General features: G+C 36.3%; 1 protein-coding gene across 1 annotated transcript; it reads right to left on the reverse strand.

Moving 5' to 3' along the window:
• Nucleotides 1–12485: 12485 nt before the first annotated feature.
• On the reverse strand, nucleotides 12486–15519 carry LOC117338972. The gene is made up of 3 exons (XM_033900337.1): nucleotides 15138–15519; nucleotides 14805–14988; nucleotides 12486–13443 (listed from the first exon to the last, which is right to left on the reverse strand). The coding sequence occupies exons 1-3, from the start codon at nucleotides 15517–15519 to the stop codon at nucleotides 12486–12488; spliced, it is 1524 nt and encodes a 507-aa protein (XP_033756228.1).
• Nucleotides 15520–20373: the final 4854 nt, after the last annotated feature.

Raw genomic sequence — 20373 nt, forward strand, 5'->3', positions numbered from 1 at the left:
AATGTATCAATAGTTTTTGATTCAAATAAAACATATTACCATACAAAGACTACATTTCTATTACAAGTAAGTTGATCTTTTGTGTAACAAATGAAACCTGTGCTGTTTTGGGGCCTATAGCTAAAAAATGGCCGAGCGGCTCCGGGATTAATCTGTACAGTAACGTTAACGTAGTAACGATCACAATTATCGCGAAATAAAGAAAACGTAATGATAAATAAACATTGAATTAGATAGAATACTATCATTTTACAAATTACTTCAATAAGTATATCCACGCATGTCTCTTGACCGACCATGACAATGTTACACATCACGGACGATATAACGCTTGAATGCCGACATATGGTATACAACTAGGAACTTGCGTCTTGGATTTTATGGTATTTAGTTTATTTGGTGGACATATTCGCGTGTCAATATTTCCACGTGTTATTATGTTCGTGTGTCGATAATATTCGCGAATATTTAATGGTCGCGAAATAAGCGAACATTTCCACGCCGCGAATATTTCCACTTTTACAGTATACAATTCTATTTTACAGATGCTGTCCAGGTCAGTTTCATGCACTCACAATTCATTGGCGAGGATAGTCTACTCTACTGCATTGTTTATAGGTGTCTCATGTGGAACTCTTGCATAACTCGTATTTGTTTAGCGCTATATAGATGGTGATAGAGAAACGATATAAACATATACTGCGTCCAATTCAACAAAAGTGTCATTGGAACTAATAATGTCCCACGAAATAACTTAACTTGTAATTCCTGTTTGTGAATTTTGCATTTGATATTAATCAGTAATGACATACATTTGTCAAATATCTTAAAATTGAGAGCTTGAAAGAGAAACAAATGGGGTTTTAACATTTTACATTAATGTATTTGTGTCTGATACTTAGGCTATGACAAACATACCGCAGCCTCCCAAAAACACATACGCACTCACCACATGCATGTCGCACGCACGGGAGGCCGTCCTTAAATGACCTTAGCTGTTAATAAGGACGTTAAACAAAATAAACCAAACCAAACCAAACTTAGGCTATGATCATTGCTTTTTACTACATTTTTCATGTTAGAATTATAACTCTGTCTTGTTGCGGAAGAAACTGACAAGTACATGAGGTCTGACAAGCGTATGACGTATCAGACTGAATATCCCTCATTATATAACAAAAACTTTATTAGAAAAAAGATTATAAGACAAGAAGTTCCGGAAAAGCATACTACCATATGAGATCATTATTTCAACCATAAAACTCCACCATTCTCTTCATCAACCTGCAAAGGTTATGCCAAAGTCAATAGTCAATTACATTCGTTTATCACATGTTGTAGGTTATGCTAAGATTGATTTGACCTATTACCTACTTTTTCATAATTATGTTGTTTGTAAAATTTGACATTTGATTTTTTTTGTCTTTCTTTTTATCTACATTCACTTATCGTCATAATCATTTGGGCAACCTGAAAAATCGACTATTGTCACATTAGACAACGTTCAACGAGAAACTCCAACGACGGAGAACATTCTGTTTTTTCAAGTTTTGAAAATTGAAACAAATGTAAATTTATTTTTTTAATTTCAAAATATTTTATTTACAATACACATATAAAATACAGTATTGTCAAAAGAATAAGACAACAGGCTAGGCCTATATAAGTCTTCTTCTGAAGATGTTCCGGTTGGACCTGGCAGAAAGATGTTATGTTCCATATTTAGATACTAAAATTAATGATATATTGCTAGAAAAAGCACTATTGGTTACTGAATAGACGGTAGTATAGCATTAGTTATATCAAAATAGAAATAATTACAATTAATGGAATAATTCTCCAAAATAGAATTGGTCAATAGTTAAGTGGAACCATAACATATCAATGCCAGACCCAAAAATGAAAAGTAGTATGTAATACATAGATACATATATGTACACACTAAGAACTCACTCACACATTCATTCACACATTTGTACTAGAATGGTATAATGTTACAGTATTAAAATATAAGGATAGGAAACTTGTTGCAAATTTTATATGCATAATGACGTCAGAATTTTTACTACATGTAGTTTATCATGTATACATAGAAAAACGCTTTGAAGATTTAATATATAGATTAAAATGATAAAGAATAGAATTATTTAAATGATCAGGTGCATTGATGATACCAGATACTAAACAGTGAAGATTTACATAACCTAACAAATTATAAATGGATGTAATATGATGTCTTGAATTGGAATATAAAGAACATTGAAAGAAAAAATGCACTGTATCCTCTTTAGGAGCACCACATGGACAGGAACATTATCAATCAGGTGATCTTGGAACCTATCATAATTAAGAAACAAATGTAAATATGTCTGATTAGCTGGGATATCTAGTTATTCAACATATACCAATCAACGAGGGCATATTTAATATTACTTTCTTTCCTCTTTGTATACATACATATAGTGTGTGACACAAGCTAAGTCAGTTTGTTTCTATATTGTATATTTTGTATTACCTTTCGCTTTTCTTTGTTATCTAACGAAATCGTGTGTGAGCCGGGATGGCGTTCCCTTCCTGAACCAATCTCTGGACCAGTTCCTGTTTATTTGAAGGAAGCTTTGGCCTACGCCGCACTCGTCTTCCAAGGACATCCCTAGATATACTCTATCAATTGGGCTAAAATCGGGAAATTTTGAAGCCAATCCACACTTAAACATTGTTCTGCTGTAAGAAACTGGATGAAATGTCGGATTATCATGGTGTAATCATGCTCCTTGACGCTGTGAGAACAAAAAACAAAACGACGACGGGAGCTTACATTTCATCCCGATACCGAATTGTATAGAAATTGCAATTGGCAACAACGAATCTGTACTTCAAACCAAATCTCCACTCATCGGTGAACAAAACATTTTGCCACCACAGTAAGAACCATTGTTGGTGCCTCTGAGTCCAATCTAGGCGATTAGTGCGATGACGTTGCCTTAAAATGCAACCTTTGTATGTCCTTCTCACCAAACATTTAGTGACGTTGCAGTCTATTACGAATGGCCTGGCTGCTTACTCGTGGACCAAGCGAAGTCCTTGCTGTGGCGGTTGCAGGGAATAAGTTATCTAAAACATGCCGCAGCCGTTTTGGATGGTCTTAAAGATGGATGGTAATTCGTATTCAGTCGCTCCTTGGACGATCAGATGTTGATTTTTGTAGCATTAAAACGTTACCATCAATGATATACCGTCTTTTGGTTACACCCAAACCGTCTTGCAACCTCGCATTGCCTTACTCCGACTTGGAGCATGCCAAAAGCAATTTCCAGCTGTTCTTTCGAGAGACACGGCATTGCTTTAATATATACAATTAAAAAGTCGACGATGATCTTTTTCAAGTGATAAAGATTCTGAGATAGTGCCTACAGCGTTTTACGAAATTTCAACTTGATTAAATTAGAGTATACTGAAAAAATAGTTTTGTTCTATGAAAAAAAAAATTGTATTGGAGTCCTATACGATGTATTATATCGCACATCTCGTACTATGTGCCGTTTATATATACACAATGTATCGTGTATCCCGCACCGAGTATCGTGTATCCCCCACACCATGTATCCAGTGTATACCACACCATGTTCTCTTATAAAACGTAACATGTATCGCGTGAATCCCATACCATGTACCACGTATCCGTTACCGCGTACCTCGTGCCATGTATCACGTGCATCCCTTACCAGGTATCGTGAAATAATATCACGTAAATCATATCAAACATAGTTCTTGTTGAGCTCATAACCAGTCAACAGCTCTGTCTACATCCCGTGACTATTTCATCGTGCTTCGATCCATATTGACTTTAAATTTAATCAGACTAAAATATCAATGCTTGATATTCTTTTGTCGCGTGCCATTGAATTAAAGATGATAACATGGACCAACAGCGGCCGTGATAGCCGACGATATATCGACTGTAGAACGGAAGTAGGCTATACATTTTTGATCTGTTTTGTAATGGGAAATCTGATTTGTCCACAGTTCTGTAAACAATACAAACGATTATTGTCGACCAATCAGAATGTCCGTTTAAAACAGCTCTAGAATAGATAGCAAACTTCCGTTGCAAAGTCGAGGCATCGTCTGATCTTTAAGTGTTACACCTTTGCGATGTCTTATTTTATTCAATTCATCTTCAATGCATTCTTAAAATGCGTCGATATCGAAAATTGCAAAAACCGCAGTTGATCGAATATATTTATTTAGCATTAACTAGACTTTCTATAACTGATAACAAATAACTTAATAAGATGTTTATTTTCATATGTTACTTATTACCAACTAAATATATTGATAGTGTTTGACATACATATTCAAAATCAAATCATATTTATTATAACGTATTCAGTATAAATATCAAAATATTGAGATAAAGAATTTTTTCACTTGGATAAAAAAGGAGTAAAAAAAGCTGATTTACTCCATATTGTAAAATATAAAATATGAACAAAACGCAGCGTCGGCAAGAGATATCCATAGATATGTAGTGTAATATTAGTATCTAATATGTTTATTTTACTGTTATCATTGGTATATATCGATTCCATAATCAATTCACAACGCACAGTGTGCCAATGCACCATGGCGTTCTACTTTGGTACTGTGGGAATCACTGTGATTACTTGATATTCTATATGTATTTTTAGCCCAGACTATTGATGTAGGTGGTTAGGTTAAATGGAAAACGACCATTAATCTTTGCTATATAATATTTAACATACAAAACATGTACAAGAACTTCGGGGTGCGTAAATCGCAAATATGCAATAGCAATTTTGAAAGGTACGACATAAATAACAGATCGCTACATAATAAATTATACAATATTGTAGTGAAACAGGGACTAGTACGCCAGAGTTGTCTTCCTTGTCGGGAGTCCGTAGTCATTCGGGCAACTCCGGGTGTCTCCGTGCTTCTGACAGGAAGTCGACGAGTTTATATACAGCCTTCATCCGAACCAGACGTGCTCGTCTACATTGATATTATTGTAAAAACTTGCCAGTCTACTTAGACCATTTGGTGAGTATGCCTATATTCAGTGACCATATTATTGTGCGTGACCCCACTTAGTTTTACTTTTATATAAATAACAAGACTAAAATTACAAAATGGATTCCTATAGAGTTTTGTTGTTTTGTTAAGGTGTAAGAAAAAAAATCATCGGTTGTTTGGAGAAAAAACATTATCGAGATCAAACAAAATATTTGACCTTATCTTGGTAAGTTGTCATCGAAGGTATATGATTATGAAGTGTCATGGCTGTAATCACATATAATCCTTTATCATTGGCAAACTTGATTTGGGAGACTCGCACAAAAAATATCCCTGAACTTTGACGTCATTTACAAAGACATATTTCAGCAAAGAGGCCATATGATTAGACTATCGATTCAATAAAAGAAGTGCCTCATTTGGAACCATAGGAAATAATGAATCCGCACACGCCACTGAGACAATTGCAGGTAAGCGAATGCAGCACGTGTATTTAGTCTGTTACTGCGTTATCTAAATATGTCAAGACATCGTTTGGAAATTTGAATTTGATGTGAGAAAATTTGGAAATTCATTGCTTCAATATGACACAAAACAAAAAACAAGAACAACATTGTGACAGACCAGGTTTCCGACAGTTTGACGACTTGATGCACTCTTCTGAAAGTGAATGCGTGACAAAGTTTAACAACGCAATGACACACAATATTAATAATTATTAATAATTAATTATAAGTCTAGTACAGTTAAGTCATGTTATTTAGCATGTTAATGCAGAGAACCTTATGTTTATTTCTTAAGGATCAGTGCATTAAAAATAATCAAAATGATATTTACAGTCATGAGATATCTGACAGTGTGTTGTCTGTGGTACATTACTTAATCTACGATAATCTACAGATTGTTCAATTATTTTTTGTTTTGTGATGTGAATAGCTCGCAGATCTAAAGCGTAAACAGAATAATAGTGATTCCCTATATTTAAAATGATGTTCATGTTTTTATTATTATAAATATTATTGGTAAAACATATCGAAATGTGTACACTGTAATGGCAAATTAAAATTGACATAATGTTGAAATATATAAAAACGATACTGTACGAAATCAACACTGTCGTCGGTGGAATATGTATATGACAGCAAAACAATAAGTTTCGTCAACTAAGGAATCTAAACATAATAAATAAATTGACGAAAACATCAAAGTTTGACTTTTTTCACCCAGCTTTCAAACGCTGGTGTTAGAGGTAAATCTTTTAAATCTGTTGTGATGAAAAACGTTTGACCAAACTGGTCCACATTATCACTGAATTATGTATAAATATTGAGCCTCTATTCCAAGGGGCCTGAAGTATGGTGTCCAACTAGGATAATAGATATGGTCAATAATAACTATTATCAGTAAGAAAGCATTTTGACCTTTGGTCTGAAGTATCAACAAGAGATCTCTAATGGGGAGGAAGTACAATTTCAGGCATTAAGGCGATGAACAACATGTGTGAGAATTACATTTTTGTTTTGCATTCCTTTCTATTTCCCCAATCCTTGTTTCTTCTCTATCTCCAATCCCTCAACTCGTCCATCCAGAGATACTACCAATGAGCAAACCCAATTCACTAGCAAGTACATTGAACCCCTCCTATACTTTCTTTAAAACATATACGTGCCTAGTAGTACTATCCGCAAAAAACCCTCTCATGCACATATTACTTTTATAGGTAGAATATCCTGGAAAACTGTTTTAAGAGGGATAGCTGGTTTTCTTCGGATCACCCTTCACAGAGATGTTTATTTTGTCTGTTTTTCAATAACTGTGTTTTGGGAAGATGGTACGATGATGTGCTAGTCATAAAACGTATAACATAATAATGCTATTGAGTATTCCCACGTCCTGAGTCATATTAAAATGTCCCTGGTCCATATACCACAACTGTAGTTCCATTAAAAGGCCCTGGCCCATATATCACATCTTCATTTACATTTAAAGGCCCTGGTCCATATATCACATCTTCATTTACATTTAAAGGCCCTGGTCCATATATCACATCTTCATTTACATTTAAAGGCACTGGTCCATATATCACATCTTCATTTACATTAAAAGGCCCTGGTCCATATTTATGCATTTACATTTAAAGGCCCCTGTTTCATAAACCACATCTGTATTTATATTAAAGGGCCCTGGCCCATAAACCACATCTGCAGTTATATTAAAAGAGCTTTGGTCCATATATCACATATGCATTCATGCAGTCTGAAGATGTGGAGGATGATTTCGATTAACAGGAACCAAGTGTCGGGCAGCATCCACGGAATCTATTCTTTCGATCGAATACTTATAGCATATGTAATTACACTTGTGATTCTAATTCTCATAACTTTTGTGACATCGCTTGCGCATTTAATTTAGGAATTTGATCAACAGAGACGTTTGAATTATTAGAGTATATGTGTGATCATTGTAGTACGTCTGTGACAAAATAAAACTTCAATATATGCCATATATTTTACCGTCAATTCAATTTTTTTCGCTAAAAATATGCACCACGCACGAAAGAAACAGCTGATTGCAAATTTAGGCCCCAACAACGTATAAAAAACATGTGATATCTGTACCCACGCTGTACGGCAAACTAAGAAATCACCCGTGTATTGTCAAATATAGTGATAACTAAACATTTTGATTACTTAATTGCGAATGGACATCTCTTAATTATTGCCAATCAATGTACTACCTTTAAACCTGCGCTCTCACGCTAAAATAGGCAAGTTGAAAGGATCGGCCGCCCGGTCATGCTGAATGATGTGAAAACGGCATTTCCCATTAGCGACGGATAATTTTGAAGGTATCAAATAAATGTGGTTGATAGTATGACTGGACAATTTAAAAGGAATGTTGATTTTTGACCTAATTTTATATCACCAACTTTTTACAGTACGCTAGCGCTAAATCGTAAACGCAACAAGTTATGTAGACTATGTTTTTAATATGTTAAACGGACCATTCATTACAATAGTATATTGAGAGTTTCCGATTCAAATCCAACATCTAACCATGCAGAGGCTCAACATGTACGTCTCTAGCTAGCCTAATACAAGTATGTCTAACTTTTGTGTCACATGAAACATGTACTTTTTTTAGGGCAAAGAGCTACACAATGACCGATCGGCTTCGCGATTGATTTACAGTAACTATCATATTTATCACTAAACGAAGAAAGTTTAGTGACCAATTAACATTGAATTAGATAAAATACAATCATTTCACTAACTAACAAACGTGCCGTTGTTCAGGCTGTCTTTGTTACGTATCAGATTTTCATTGAATGTGTTTGTGTCTTGATTTATTCTTTGCGATATCGACCCGGAAAGTTCGAACTCACGCTTATTTTTTTAAAGCATGAGTTCGTATAATTCGAAAAGGTTCGTCAGTATTTATTTGATTTTGTTCAAACTGACCGAAGGTTTATCATATTAAGAAAATGCAATGGTTTCAGGATGCACCGAATATGATGTTGCTTCAATAGTGAATGACATCAGACATATAAATGATAGCTAAACAAGAAATATCTTTAAAAAAAGATAAACGGCATATTTTAAATGATTGTGGTTATAATGTGAAACTGCTGGTGAAATAAATTAACGATATAATGCGTTTTAGCACGAATAACAAAATTATATCTGTTTGAATCATTTTTGAATCAGGAATGTAATTTTATTAATATGTCATTTGAAAAGATTCATCCACTTCTTCAGCTTGCATTCGATCTTAACGTTGTTTCGTTTTTAACTGCATATCTCTGCATTTTGCATTTACCGCTACATTGGCCAATCACATACTTTATCTTGACCTGTAACGCCACCTGTCGCGTCATATCCGGGACAAAAAGAAAATTATACGGCTATGCCGAAAAATACACATATTTCATATGCACTTATTATTCATTTCAAAATATTTTATTAACAATACATATATAATACATACAAATATGTATGCATGCAAATACAGCATTGTTAAAAGAATCAGACAACAGGCTAAGCCTATATAAGTCTTCGCCCAGAAAAACTTCAGGTTAGACCTGACAGAAAGATGTTACGCTCCCTCTTTTGATGCTCAAGTATAATTGAAAGGGTAATGAAGGTATAAAAGTATATTTATACAAGAGTAAGACGGTGAGAGGTATCACATACTTCATTCCAATACATACATATGTAACCGTTGGTGAGGAATTAAAGGAAACACCAGGTTCAGGATATCGGTTCTTTATTATGCATAAAGACCTACAAAACATATAACATGGACGTAGTACATTGACCGGAACAATTACAATATAATTACGCGACAATGATACACAACGCGACCACGGTTACAATTATGCAATAGAAATTTACATTTATATAAAATATACATAAAGACAGACTTACCAGGGCTAGCTACAATGTTGTCTGCTCTGTCCAATGTCATGATGGAGAATGAACAGGGAGCGGGGAACAGGAATAATATGTGCAGGGAATAGGACGAAACGTCCGTGCAACACTCTCATCCAATCGAACCTCTCTCATACGATGGCGTTTGATAAGAGTCCTTACACGCACGGGACATACATGTAGTTGACACATACATGTCCCGAGCGCCCAATGGCTACATACTCCCCCTCCCTGATGATATGACTCCTGGCATTACATAAATACCTGCTTAACATATATTACATTGGTTAACAGGTAAACAGATAAATTACTGCACTAGTAACAATAACATATTGTCCTAATACACGCCCTGATACTGTATTGACCACAGGGATACATAACTAGGAAAACATGACCAGAAGTTTCATGGGTACACTACACAGGATATCCACAAGTTAACCTTCTCAGGTAAAACTATATCCTATATTAAGTTAATAACGTGTAGTAATGGTGTATGGTATATACGCCTATATATATGACCCAACATATTCTTCCCCTCCTGCAGTATCTATACATACGTAGGTATAATACTATACCCACAATAATGGCACCACTTACATGTTACCATACCTGCTGGACAAGATCCTGGAGGTCCGCAGACACCAAACAAAATAAGCTAGTGTAACCAATGTTTACACTTTTTCAAGTATTGGTCTCCACATTGATCAAATGGGGAGAGCGGTTTGGGCAATCCATACCAACCCCAACCATCGATCAAAGCAGAGATATATGCAAATGATATTTTAAAATTGGTTAATATACAATAATAAAAAGTTTAACAAATAACAATACTAACTTTTGTACAGCCGCCCTGACGGTTGGGCCAATCCCTACCAGCCAGTCTATAGACTGTCACAAAATAGACTGTCACAAACTTAAAAGATATTAATTATTAAAATACAGTTATAGACTAATACAAATAACAGTGGTGGTATATAATTGTTACTTGCAATCGAAAGACATGGGTTGTTGTAGACAAGTACACTGGTTAGTTTACGACAGACATGAATGACTCTGTAGGAGGTAAACCCATTGCCCGTATAGATCAGGAGGCTTAGTTGTTCGTGTAGAACGGCGGGGCTGTACCGCTTCTAGAGACCAACCAACCAATTGTTTTCCCATAGACCTTAGTGTTAACGTTTTGGATTATTTCATTCAAATTCTTGAATTGAATATGACGATTATGGTTTATAACAAAAGTTTAGGGTCTGATATAACACCTAATCAAAAAAAAAAGTTGGGTCCTTCAGCTCAAATTTTCTCCAGGGTAGCCATTTTGAAAATAGGTGAATTTCGCAGTAAAAATTCTCAAAAATCTTAAATGTTTACCTGTTTACTATTATTACGTGAACTTTTGGGAAAAAAACCAATCGGACTTAAGAAATTTATATCAACATTTCTTATTGATAGTTACCTATCAGGCTACATATGTATTTTCTCACTTCATAACATACTGGCCAATCAGTGGCTGCCAGACATTTTATCCTTGGCTCAACGTTCTATACACAGGGGCTGTTTCAAAAATATATTTTTTCAATTGGTTGGTTGTTCCCTATAGCATCTTTCACATTTTTCAAAGATAACTTTTCTGGAACAGGATAGAACCATAGGATATGCTATCAAAATATGCAGTGCCTGACTGCAAGTCTTAGGCTGGTAGGTTGATTCTTCTATTGGTACCGGATATGAAATTCTTAAGAGAAAACCACATTAAAATTGAGTTAATTTTGAAATGTAAATTTTAATATCTTGATAAGCTTCGAATTTAAAGTGATGGCTTTTGGTTAATAGCCAAGTATAGAAGTCGTGCTACTCAGAAATATAAACAAATAAGATATAGAATAAAGATCAGGGGGAGATAACTCAATGTTATCTCCTCCACCCCCTTATTTCTGGTCTTTTTGTAAAAAATGAAGAAAAAAAAGACCGAACGAGAAAAAAAATTAGGAGTGGAGCCATTATTTAGATAAAAGAGTCGAAACACAGACACAGAACACGGAACCGGGCAAGTGACAACAAAAAATAACCAGATATATCACCAAACACTGAACTGGGGTAGTGACAACAGAACAACCAAACATATCACCGAATACCGAATCGGGGTAGTGACAACAGAACAACCAGACACACACCCACACATTGAACCGGGGTAGTGCCAGCAGTACAACCAGCATACCACCGTACCCCGAGCCACGATATATACCGCTACAATTGAAATATAGAATGTATGTCCGTATCTGTCCGGTCTATGGTCCTCCTTGTAACACTACATGTGTCATATTTTCATCATCAATCCCCCCTGAATCTCAATTTCTCTCTAAATTTTACTACAATGCCTCCAAGATGAGAATCCCGTCCGAAAATGTGCTAGTCGGTCCCATCATCTGGTTTCCAGGGACGCTAGATGGCACAAAATGGCATATGCGGTAGCTATATGTAGAGACCAACCAACCAATTGTTTTCCCATAGACCTTAGTGTTAACGTTTTGGATTATTTCATTCAAATTCTTGAATTGAATATGACGATTATGGTTTATAACAAAAGTTTAGGGTCTGATATAACACCTAATCAAAAAAAAAAGTTGGGTCCTTCAGCTCAAATTTTCTCCAGGGTAGCCATTTTGAAAATAGGTGAATTTCGCAGTAAAAATTCTCAAAAATCTTAAATGTTTACCTGTTTACTATTATTACGTGAACTTTTGGGAAAAAAAACCAATCGGACTTAAGAAATTTATATCAACATTTCTTATTGATAGTTACCTATCAGGCTACATATCTATTTTCTCACTTCATAACATACTGGCCAATCAGTGGCTGCCAGACATTTTATCCTTGGCTCAACGTTCTATACACAGGGGCTGTTTCAAAAATATATTTTTTCAATTGGTTGGTTGTTCCCTTCTAGGCTCCATTGATCTACCTGTTCTGAGCTCTCCGAGTTAACGAAAGAACCGCATTCTGACAAGGGCACATCAACACTTACTTGTATATCCGACTCCGGATCTGGTGTGATGATACTGCCCTCAGGCTCAAACGTGTCTGAACCCTGCTCGATTTCTCTACTGGAAGCAACTCGGTCTCCGTATCGGAGTCTGATGAGGATGTTAGGTCAGGGCTAACTAGCTGTTTGGTTGGCCCGAGCTTTCGAACAGGCACCTTAGGGGGAACTTCCAATGGAATGGAGTTAAAAGGTAGCAACATGTTACGGTGCAAGGTACGACTCTTACCTCTTGACCCTTCATTTGTCACCTTATACACAGGGATATCACTGTTGGGGATATTAATCACCACACAGGGTTCCTGCTCCCACCTGTCAGCTAGTTTGTTTTTCCCTTTCAGACCTACCTTCCTGACAAGGACTCGGTCTCCGACCTCTAACTTAGAATCTCGAACCTTCCGGTCATACCGTACTTTATTCTGTTGAGCATTCTTGTTAGCCTCATTTCGAGCAGCTTTATAAGCTACATCCATCCTATTCCGGAGTTTTCCGATATAGGATCTCGGATTAACTGCACCCTGCTGACCAGGGTCAGTTCCTAAGAAAGCGTCCACCGATAACCTGGGGTGCCACCCAAACATAAGAAAGTGTGGAGAATACCCCTTGGCATCGTTTCGGGTTGCATTATAGGCCTGGACCATTGGTGCTACATAGGACCTCCAATCCTTTTTCTGGGACTCATCTAGGGTAGCTAGCATCCCTATGAGTGTTTTATTGAGCCTCTCAGCTGAACCATTTCCCATGGGATGGTATGGAGTTGTTCTAGTTTTCTTAACCCCGGCCACTTTGCAAAGCTGCTTGATAACCTCGCTTTCAAAGTTACGGCCCTGATCACTATGGAGCCTTTCTGGGAAACTATAGTACACTATGAACTTCTCATAGAGTGCTTTAGCTGTGGTGTAGGCTTTCTGGTTTTTACAGGGTATGGCTAGAGCATATCTAGTAAAATGATCAGTGATTACACTTTCTGACCCATCTGATGACCGTTCGAGACTCAGGAAGTCAATACAGACTAACTCCATCGGTCTCGACGTCTGTATAGGCACCAGCTAAGCTGTAGGTTTAGTTGGAGTTTCCTTCTAATGCAGAGACCATAGGTCTCTACTTTCTTGTTTACATCTTTCTCCATCCCTGGCCAGTAAAAGCGTTGTCTTGCTAACCAAAGTGTTTTTTCTTTCCCCTGATGACCTACATCATCATGAACACCTTTAAGGGCGAGGGAATGATAATGTTTTGGCAGCACCAACTGTTTGGAATCCTGACCGTCAAGAGAAATGGTGCGAAATAGAACACCGTTCTGTAAACTCAATTTGTTCCAAGTTCTGAGTAATTTCTGGACATATGGAGTTTCGTCACTCAGCCGTCTCCCCCTGGGATGAAAACCAGTTATCTTAAGGGCCAAAACCCTAGCAATATCTGAGTCTAACTTTTGTTGTTCTTTCCAGTCAACTGTAGCAAGTTTATCTGGCAATGCTGTACCCTCATTGGCCAAATGTGGCACAGAACTGTCAGTTATACTTTCCATTAATGGAGCTACAGTGACGGCTGACTGGCATATAGCCTTAACAACATCAGCTCCAACCTGAGATATGCGAGACCGTCCGCATCGGCGTTATTCTTCCCAGCCCGATATGACAGAGTGAAATTGTAATTGGCTAGAGCGGCAACCCACCTATGACCGGTGGCATCAAGCTTAGCTTTTCCCAACACCCCCATTGCATGATCGTAAAAGGCGACTAAACTTGGGATCTTATCTTTTCTCTTCTTTCTTAACAACTTTCTTCTTCCTAATGTCTCCCTTGACAATGCCTCACTTTTGGCCTTTAGTTGAGCGTTCGCCCCTGTGAGGAAGGCTTTGGGTTCTGTCCCCTGGCCGAGACATACCAGAGTCTTTAAAAATGGTAGTTGCTGCTCCTGCTTAGCGCTCAGCAAATTAGGAGTGGGACGACTGGTTCGCCCGTTGTCAGTATAATGTGACCGGGTGGGGTGTGCTGCTGGGTGTCTTCGGCAGTATGCTTCAGTGAGGTAGCACTCTAAATCGGCAAAAGATCCGGCCTATCACAAGGAGACTTAACACAAACATACCGCAGCCTCCATAAACACACATACGCACTCATCACACGCATACATATCGCACGCACGGGAGGCCGTCCTTAAATGACCTTAGCTGTTAATAGGACGTTAAACAAAATAAACCAAACCAAACATTTCCCAACACATAAGTAAGCGAGTTATTGTCCGTCACAACTTCAAATGAATTACCATAGAGATAATCATGAAATGTATCTGTGACCGCCCACTTCAGTGCCAAAAACTCAAGCTTGTGTGCCGGGTAATTCCGCTCACTAGGCCGTAAACCACGACTTGCGTACGCAATAACCCTTTCGTCATCCTCATGTTTCTGATATAGCACAGCACCTAAACCTAGGATGCTAGCATCAGTGTGGAGGATGAATGGCTTAGAGATATCAGCGTAAGCCAGAACTGGGGGATTCATCAGTTTTATCTTTTATCTTCTTATTTAGGTCATGACCCTGTAAAAGTAAATTCAGTGGCTGTATTATGGCAGCAAAATCTTTAATAAACCGCCTGTAGTACCCACCAAACCCTAAAAACTGACGAAGCTCCTTTACGTTCTGAGGTCGAGGCCAATTCTTGACTGCAGACCTTTTCAGGGTCTGTAGCTATGCCCTCCTTAGACACTACATGTCCTAAATATGCCACAGATGTCTTAAAAAACTCGCACTTGGAAGATTTTAGTTTGAGGCCATGTTGTACAAGTCTGGCGAAAACAGATTCCAACCTTGTAAGATGTTCATCAAAGGTACGAGAGAATATGAGGATATCATCGAGAAAAATAAGACATTCTCTTAGATGCATATCCCCCATGCATTTTTCAATCATTCTTTGGAACGTAGCACCAGCAAAACAGAGACCAAACCCCATTCTGTTGGTCTCCCAAAAACCAAGATTACCAACAGAAAAGGCAGTTTTCTCTTTATCACGCTCGTCCATCTCGATCGAAACGTGGTAGCATGTATGCATCTTTGCGGGTACGCGAATTGAGCATACGGTAATCAATACAGAATCTGAATGAACCATCTTTCTTACGTACCAGAACAACGTTAGAAGAATAGGGACTGGTAGACTCTCTGATTACCCCCGCTTCTAGCATTTCTTTAACGTGCTGTCTGACCTCCTCGTACATATTACTAAATTTACTAAATAGTCCAATGGCATTGCTAAGATTCATAAAAGTAGCATTAATCTTTAGTGAAGTAAAAGCACAGCATCTTTCTGTCAGGCCTATAAATGGTGACTTGTATGTAATAAAATAATCAACACTTACACATTCATTCACACATTCATTCACACATTCATACCAGAATGTTGTTACAGTATACAAAAACAAAACGTCTTGCTAGAGATAGAAATACTATATAGTATGTTTACTACCAACATCATGTTACATAGAGAAACGTTTAGATTATTTAATATATAGGTTAACATGATTAAGTATAAAATGATTTAAATGATCAGATGCATTGAGGATACCATATAATAAACAATGGAGATCTATATAACCTAATGAATTATAAATGGATGTAATATGGTGTCTGAAGTTGGGATATAGGGGACATTGAAAGAAAAAATGTACAATATCCTCTCTAGGTGCACCACACGCACATGAGGGGTTATCAACCAGGTGATCTTGGAACCTATCACTGTTTAAGTTACTTCTAAAATCCTTAGTTGACAAAAATTATGTTAAGTTTCCTCGGAAGAGAATTGATAAAAATTTCAGATACAGGTAAATTGATAGTTGATATTATACTACATTTAAAAGAAGAAACTGAAGTAGATTATCTTACGGTACTGTCAAGTGCATTCCACATAGTCATTGTTGAAGGAAAGAAACTTTTCATATAGCTAGTAGTTCGTGATTGTGGTATATTGAAGACTCTATTATTTCAGAAGGTATAGACATTGTTTACATTTAAAAATGGCTGTATGATATTGAATAGATAATTTGGGGTGTAATTATTGATAATTTTAAACACAAGTATTAGTTTATGATTTTGTCTTCTTGAGCTTAATGACTCTAGTTGTGTTTCAGTATATAAAATGTGGCGAGGAGTACCTCTTCGGAGACCCGTTATTATAGGCATAGCTTCAAGCTGGACAGATTCGAGAAGGTCAGAGTCAGTTTTGGTACAGTTGTCCCACACAACATCAGCGTATTCCAATACTGGTCTAATATATGAAGTATACAAAGTTTTTAATGTTTTGCTATCAACAGAATTTTTTAGAATACGAAGTATAATTAGTCTAGAGTTAGCTTTAGTGATAAATATTTGAGATATGTTCCACCCATGTTCCTTTACTATTAAATGTTAAGCCTAGGTGATTGTGATATTCATGTTATGCACTACGATTATTGTTAAATAGAAGATGAGGATGAATAATATTCAACCTACGAGTGAAATTAATAGCTATTGTTTTATTAGGATTAAAGAGAATTTGCCATTGATCAGCCCATTCAGAAATTGAAGCTAGATCATCATTAATCATTTTAGTAGGTGTATAGAGGTCATTACTATTGTGTACTATAGCATAGAGGGAGGTGTCATCAGCAAAGAGTTTTATATTAGAAGTTATATTATTGGTAATGTCAATAATGAACAAAAGAAATAGAAAGGGACCAAGGACATATCCTTGAGGGACCCTGCAGATATAAGTCTAGTGATTGATTTATAACCTTCAAAGACAACCCTTTGTTTTCTGTCAGATATAAGAATAAACACAATGCATAGCACACTCATGTGAATGTTAAGTCATACGACTGTGACGGGCCCCTGGGCTTATACATTATACATTTTTCAAGCGCGTTATTAACAGCGTGTAGCCACGATACGCATGTACGTGGGAAATAGATTATTCGTTTATGATGATATTGTTTCTATGTTGTCTTTTTATTGTAGAATTTAGTTAACATGACTTGTAATCACGATTATCGTTGCAGTCTCTTGAAATACCGTGTTCTTTATTTACTTGGGTGTTCAAACAACTCGCCAGTTATATGAAAATCCACACATCGAGCGAGAATTTGAGTATATTATATTATTAGTAAGTTAAGTAATATCTCGATTCTGCTCACACTGCTGAAATTTTCTGATATTTATTTTAACGACTTGGTCATTGTGTATTTACCCTTTAATGACCTTATTTTGTTAAAAGAACGTACAACAATATTTAAACAAATGAAAACCTTCCTAAAACAGGACAACAAACAAAGCAAAAAAAATTGTCCGTAAACTCATTCGTTAATGTAATGTATGATGTTTGATCATTAATCTTAAATAATTTCCCAAAACGCTCTCTTTTCACAAGTATGGCTTGAAATAGGGAAGATTTGCTTTATTAATTTGATGTAGTGTTGACGAGTCACACTTACCACGAACCTTCACTATATGTAGATAGGTCGCACGGTATCTTTCGTCAACTCACATGATTAATTATTCTCGGCATAAACAACCTCAATAATAAACTCGCAAGCAATAACCTACTTCGGAAGAAATTATTACTACATGTAGCCTATGCGTGCTTGAATAATCAACTCACATATCATGCCTTACTTAAACGCAACCCTTACAGGTTACGCTCCAAAGGTTAGGATTGAGAAAGACAATTACGGGGAAATCTACATGTAAACAAAATTGTAAGTCTACACAAGGCATATGCGTGCTGTAGCGATCGGCATCTTCTACTTCATTGGAGACATCATGTAAGTCCAGTTTGTGTTCAAAGCCAAGACTTTGATACCAGGGCATTGGACACGTATAATGTATGAATTTAAGAAATAAAAAAAATCCCAAATGATATCATAGCTTTTGTACATTAAAATATACCTAAATTATACAATTTTATTTTACAGGTATATGTACTCATCATTCATTGGCGAGGATAGAGAAACAAATTATATATTCTTGTGATAGAGAAACGATCTAAAAATATATTGCGTCCAATTCAACAAAAATATAATTAGAACTGATGAATGTTCCCCGAAAAAACCTAACTGGCAATTCCTGTTTGTTAATTTTGTATTTCATATTGATTATTAATGACACACATCTGTTAAATATATCTTAAAATGGAGTTTAAAAGAGACAGAATGACGTTTTAACATTTTACATTAATGTACTTGTGACAGATACTTAGGCTATGAACATTTCCCTTCATTACATTTTTTCGTGTCCGAAGCATATCTCTATTTCGAATTGTTTCAGATGAAAATGACGAGTACATAAAGTATGACAAGCGCATGACGTATCAAGCTGAATATGCCGTTATGTTCATAGCTTAAAACTCTCAATATATATCAAAAAGTATGTAGTTAAGCGTTGCAGGCACTGGCTCTGTACACTGCATATGACTAACGTACATATCAAATTTTTACCATGCTCCAAACAGGAAAGTTTAGCAAAGGACAATAACTCTGTAATCAAGGAGTCGTGGACCTTTAGTGTCACTGATGTACACACAAAGATTCATAATCATTGCTTAATTACGACAAAAAACTAACTCTACATCGATTAAACGAAGAAGGAAAACAGCAAAAATCTGCATTTGTATGGTGATACCTGAAAAGGTTCAAAAGTTATAAGACCAGATGCTCTGGAAAAGCATTATACCAAATGAGATTATGTCAACCATAAAACTGCACCGATGTCTTCTGCAAACTGCAAAGGTTATGGCAAAGTCAATAGTCAATTTCATTCGTGTACCACATGTTGTAGGTTATGCTAATATGTATTTGACCTATTACCTACTTCTGTTTTCTGGTCGTTATCTATCACCATGCATGTTTCACGCAGACGATCCTCACGCTCCTGTCATAAAACTCAAAAGTAGATCCGGAACATTTGTGTGCTGACACCAATACGTCTCTATATGGTAAGATACTGCCGGAGGCGAAGCAATATCAAAAGGATATAATATGAGAAGGCGTCTTTTATAAGCTTCAATGCCTTGTGGTGAATCAATCGTCCCCTTCTCCCTAGCAATATCATAGCATTGCAAGTTATCAGTGAGTATATCGTCAAATATATCAATATAATAGTATTTGGTTAAATGAGGGCTTTAAAGGGTTAAGCGGGATTCCTGTGACATTTACGATTGGAGATTCGTATTTTTAATTATTATTGTCACGGAAGTGCTACAGAATGCGCTGCAGAGGAATCAAAGAAGTCAGTAGTCTGATTGAGAACAATTGTAATATTATGACGTCATTTGGTGTTATGCTTATTTACGTCAGGACAAGGTTTTGTACTATATACTTGCAAAACAATCAGAAAAAATGTATTCGATCTAAAGACGCTATTGTTTTTAATGAACATACATTGAAATGGGTAAAAATAAAGCACACAAGCATAAAAGAAGGACAGAAACGATAGACATGAGTACATGTGAATTTAGTAGTTAAACCCTTTTTAGATTATATAGGGCACCATGAATATATATCTGTCAGAAATAAATCTTATCAGCGTTTAATTTTCAAAAAGTGACAACACAAATCCTTATTGAGCGAAATTTAAAGTTGTATAAAATAAACTACCGACATGCTAAGGAATTCGTAGTTTTAATTCGAAATGGACAAGTCGTTTTGCTGTTAGCTAGGAAATTTGTTGACTTCGTGACTGAGAATCTTAATCTTATGTCCAGACACAACAAATAGCATAGTAGGGTACGATGCTAGCCATGTATTCTGGTTACCTTACAACCACCTGTTAGCAATATGAGCTTAAAAATGAAACACAAAGCAATATGTTTATATTTTTTACCTGAAGAAGCAATCCCTGGATCTATTGT

Source organism: Pecten maximus, chromosome 12 (assembly GCF_902652985.1).
Source record: "Pecten maximus chromosome 12, xPecMax1.1, whole genome shotgun sequence".
Taxonomy (NCBI): Eukaryota; Metazoa; Mollusca; class Bivalvia; order Pectinida; family Pectinidae; genus Pecten; species Pecten maximus.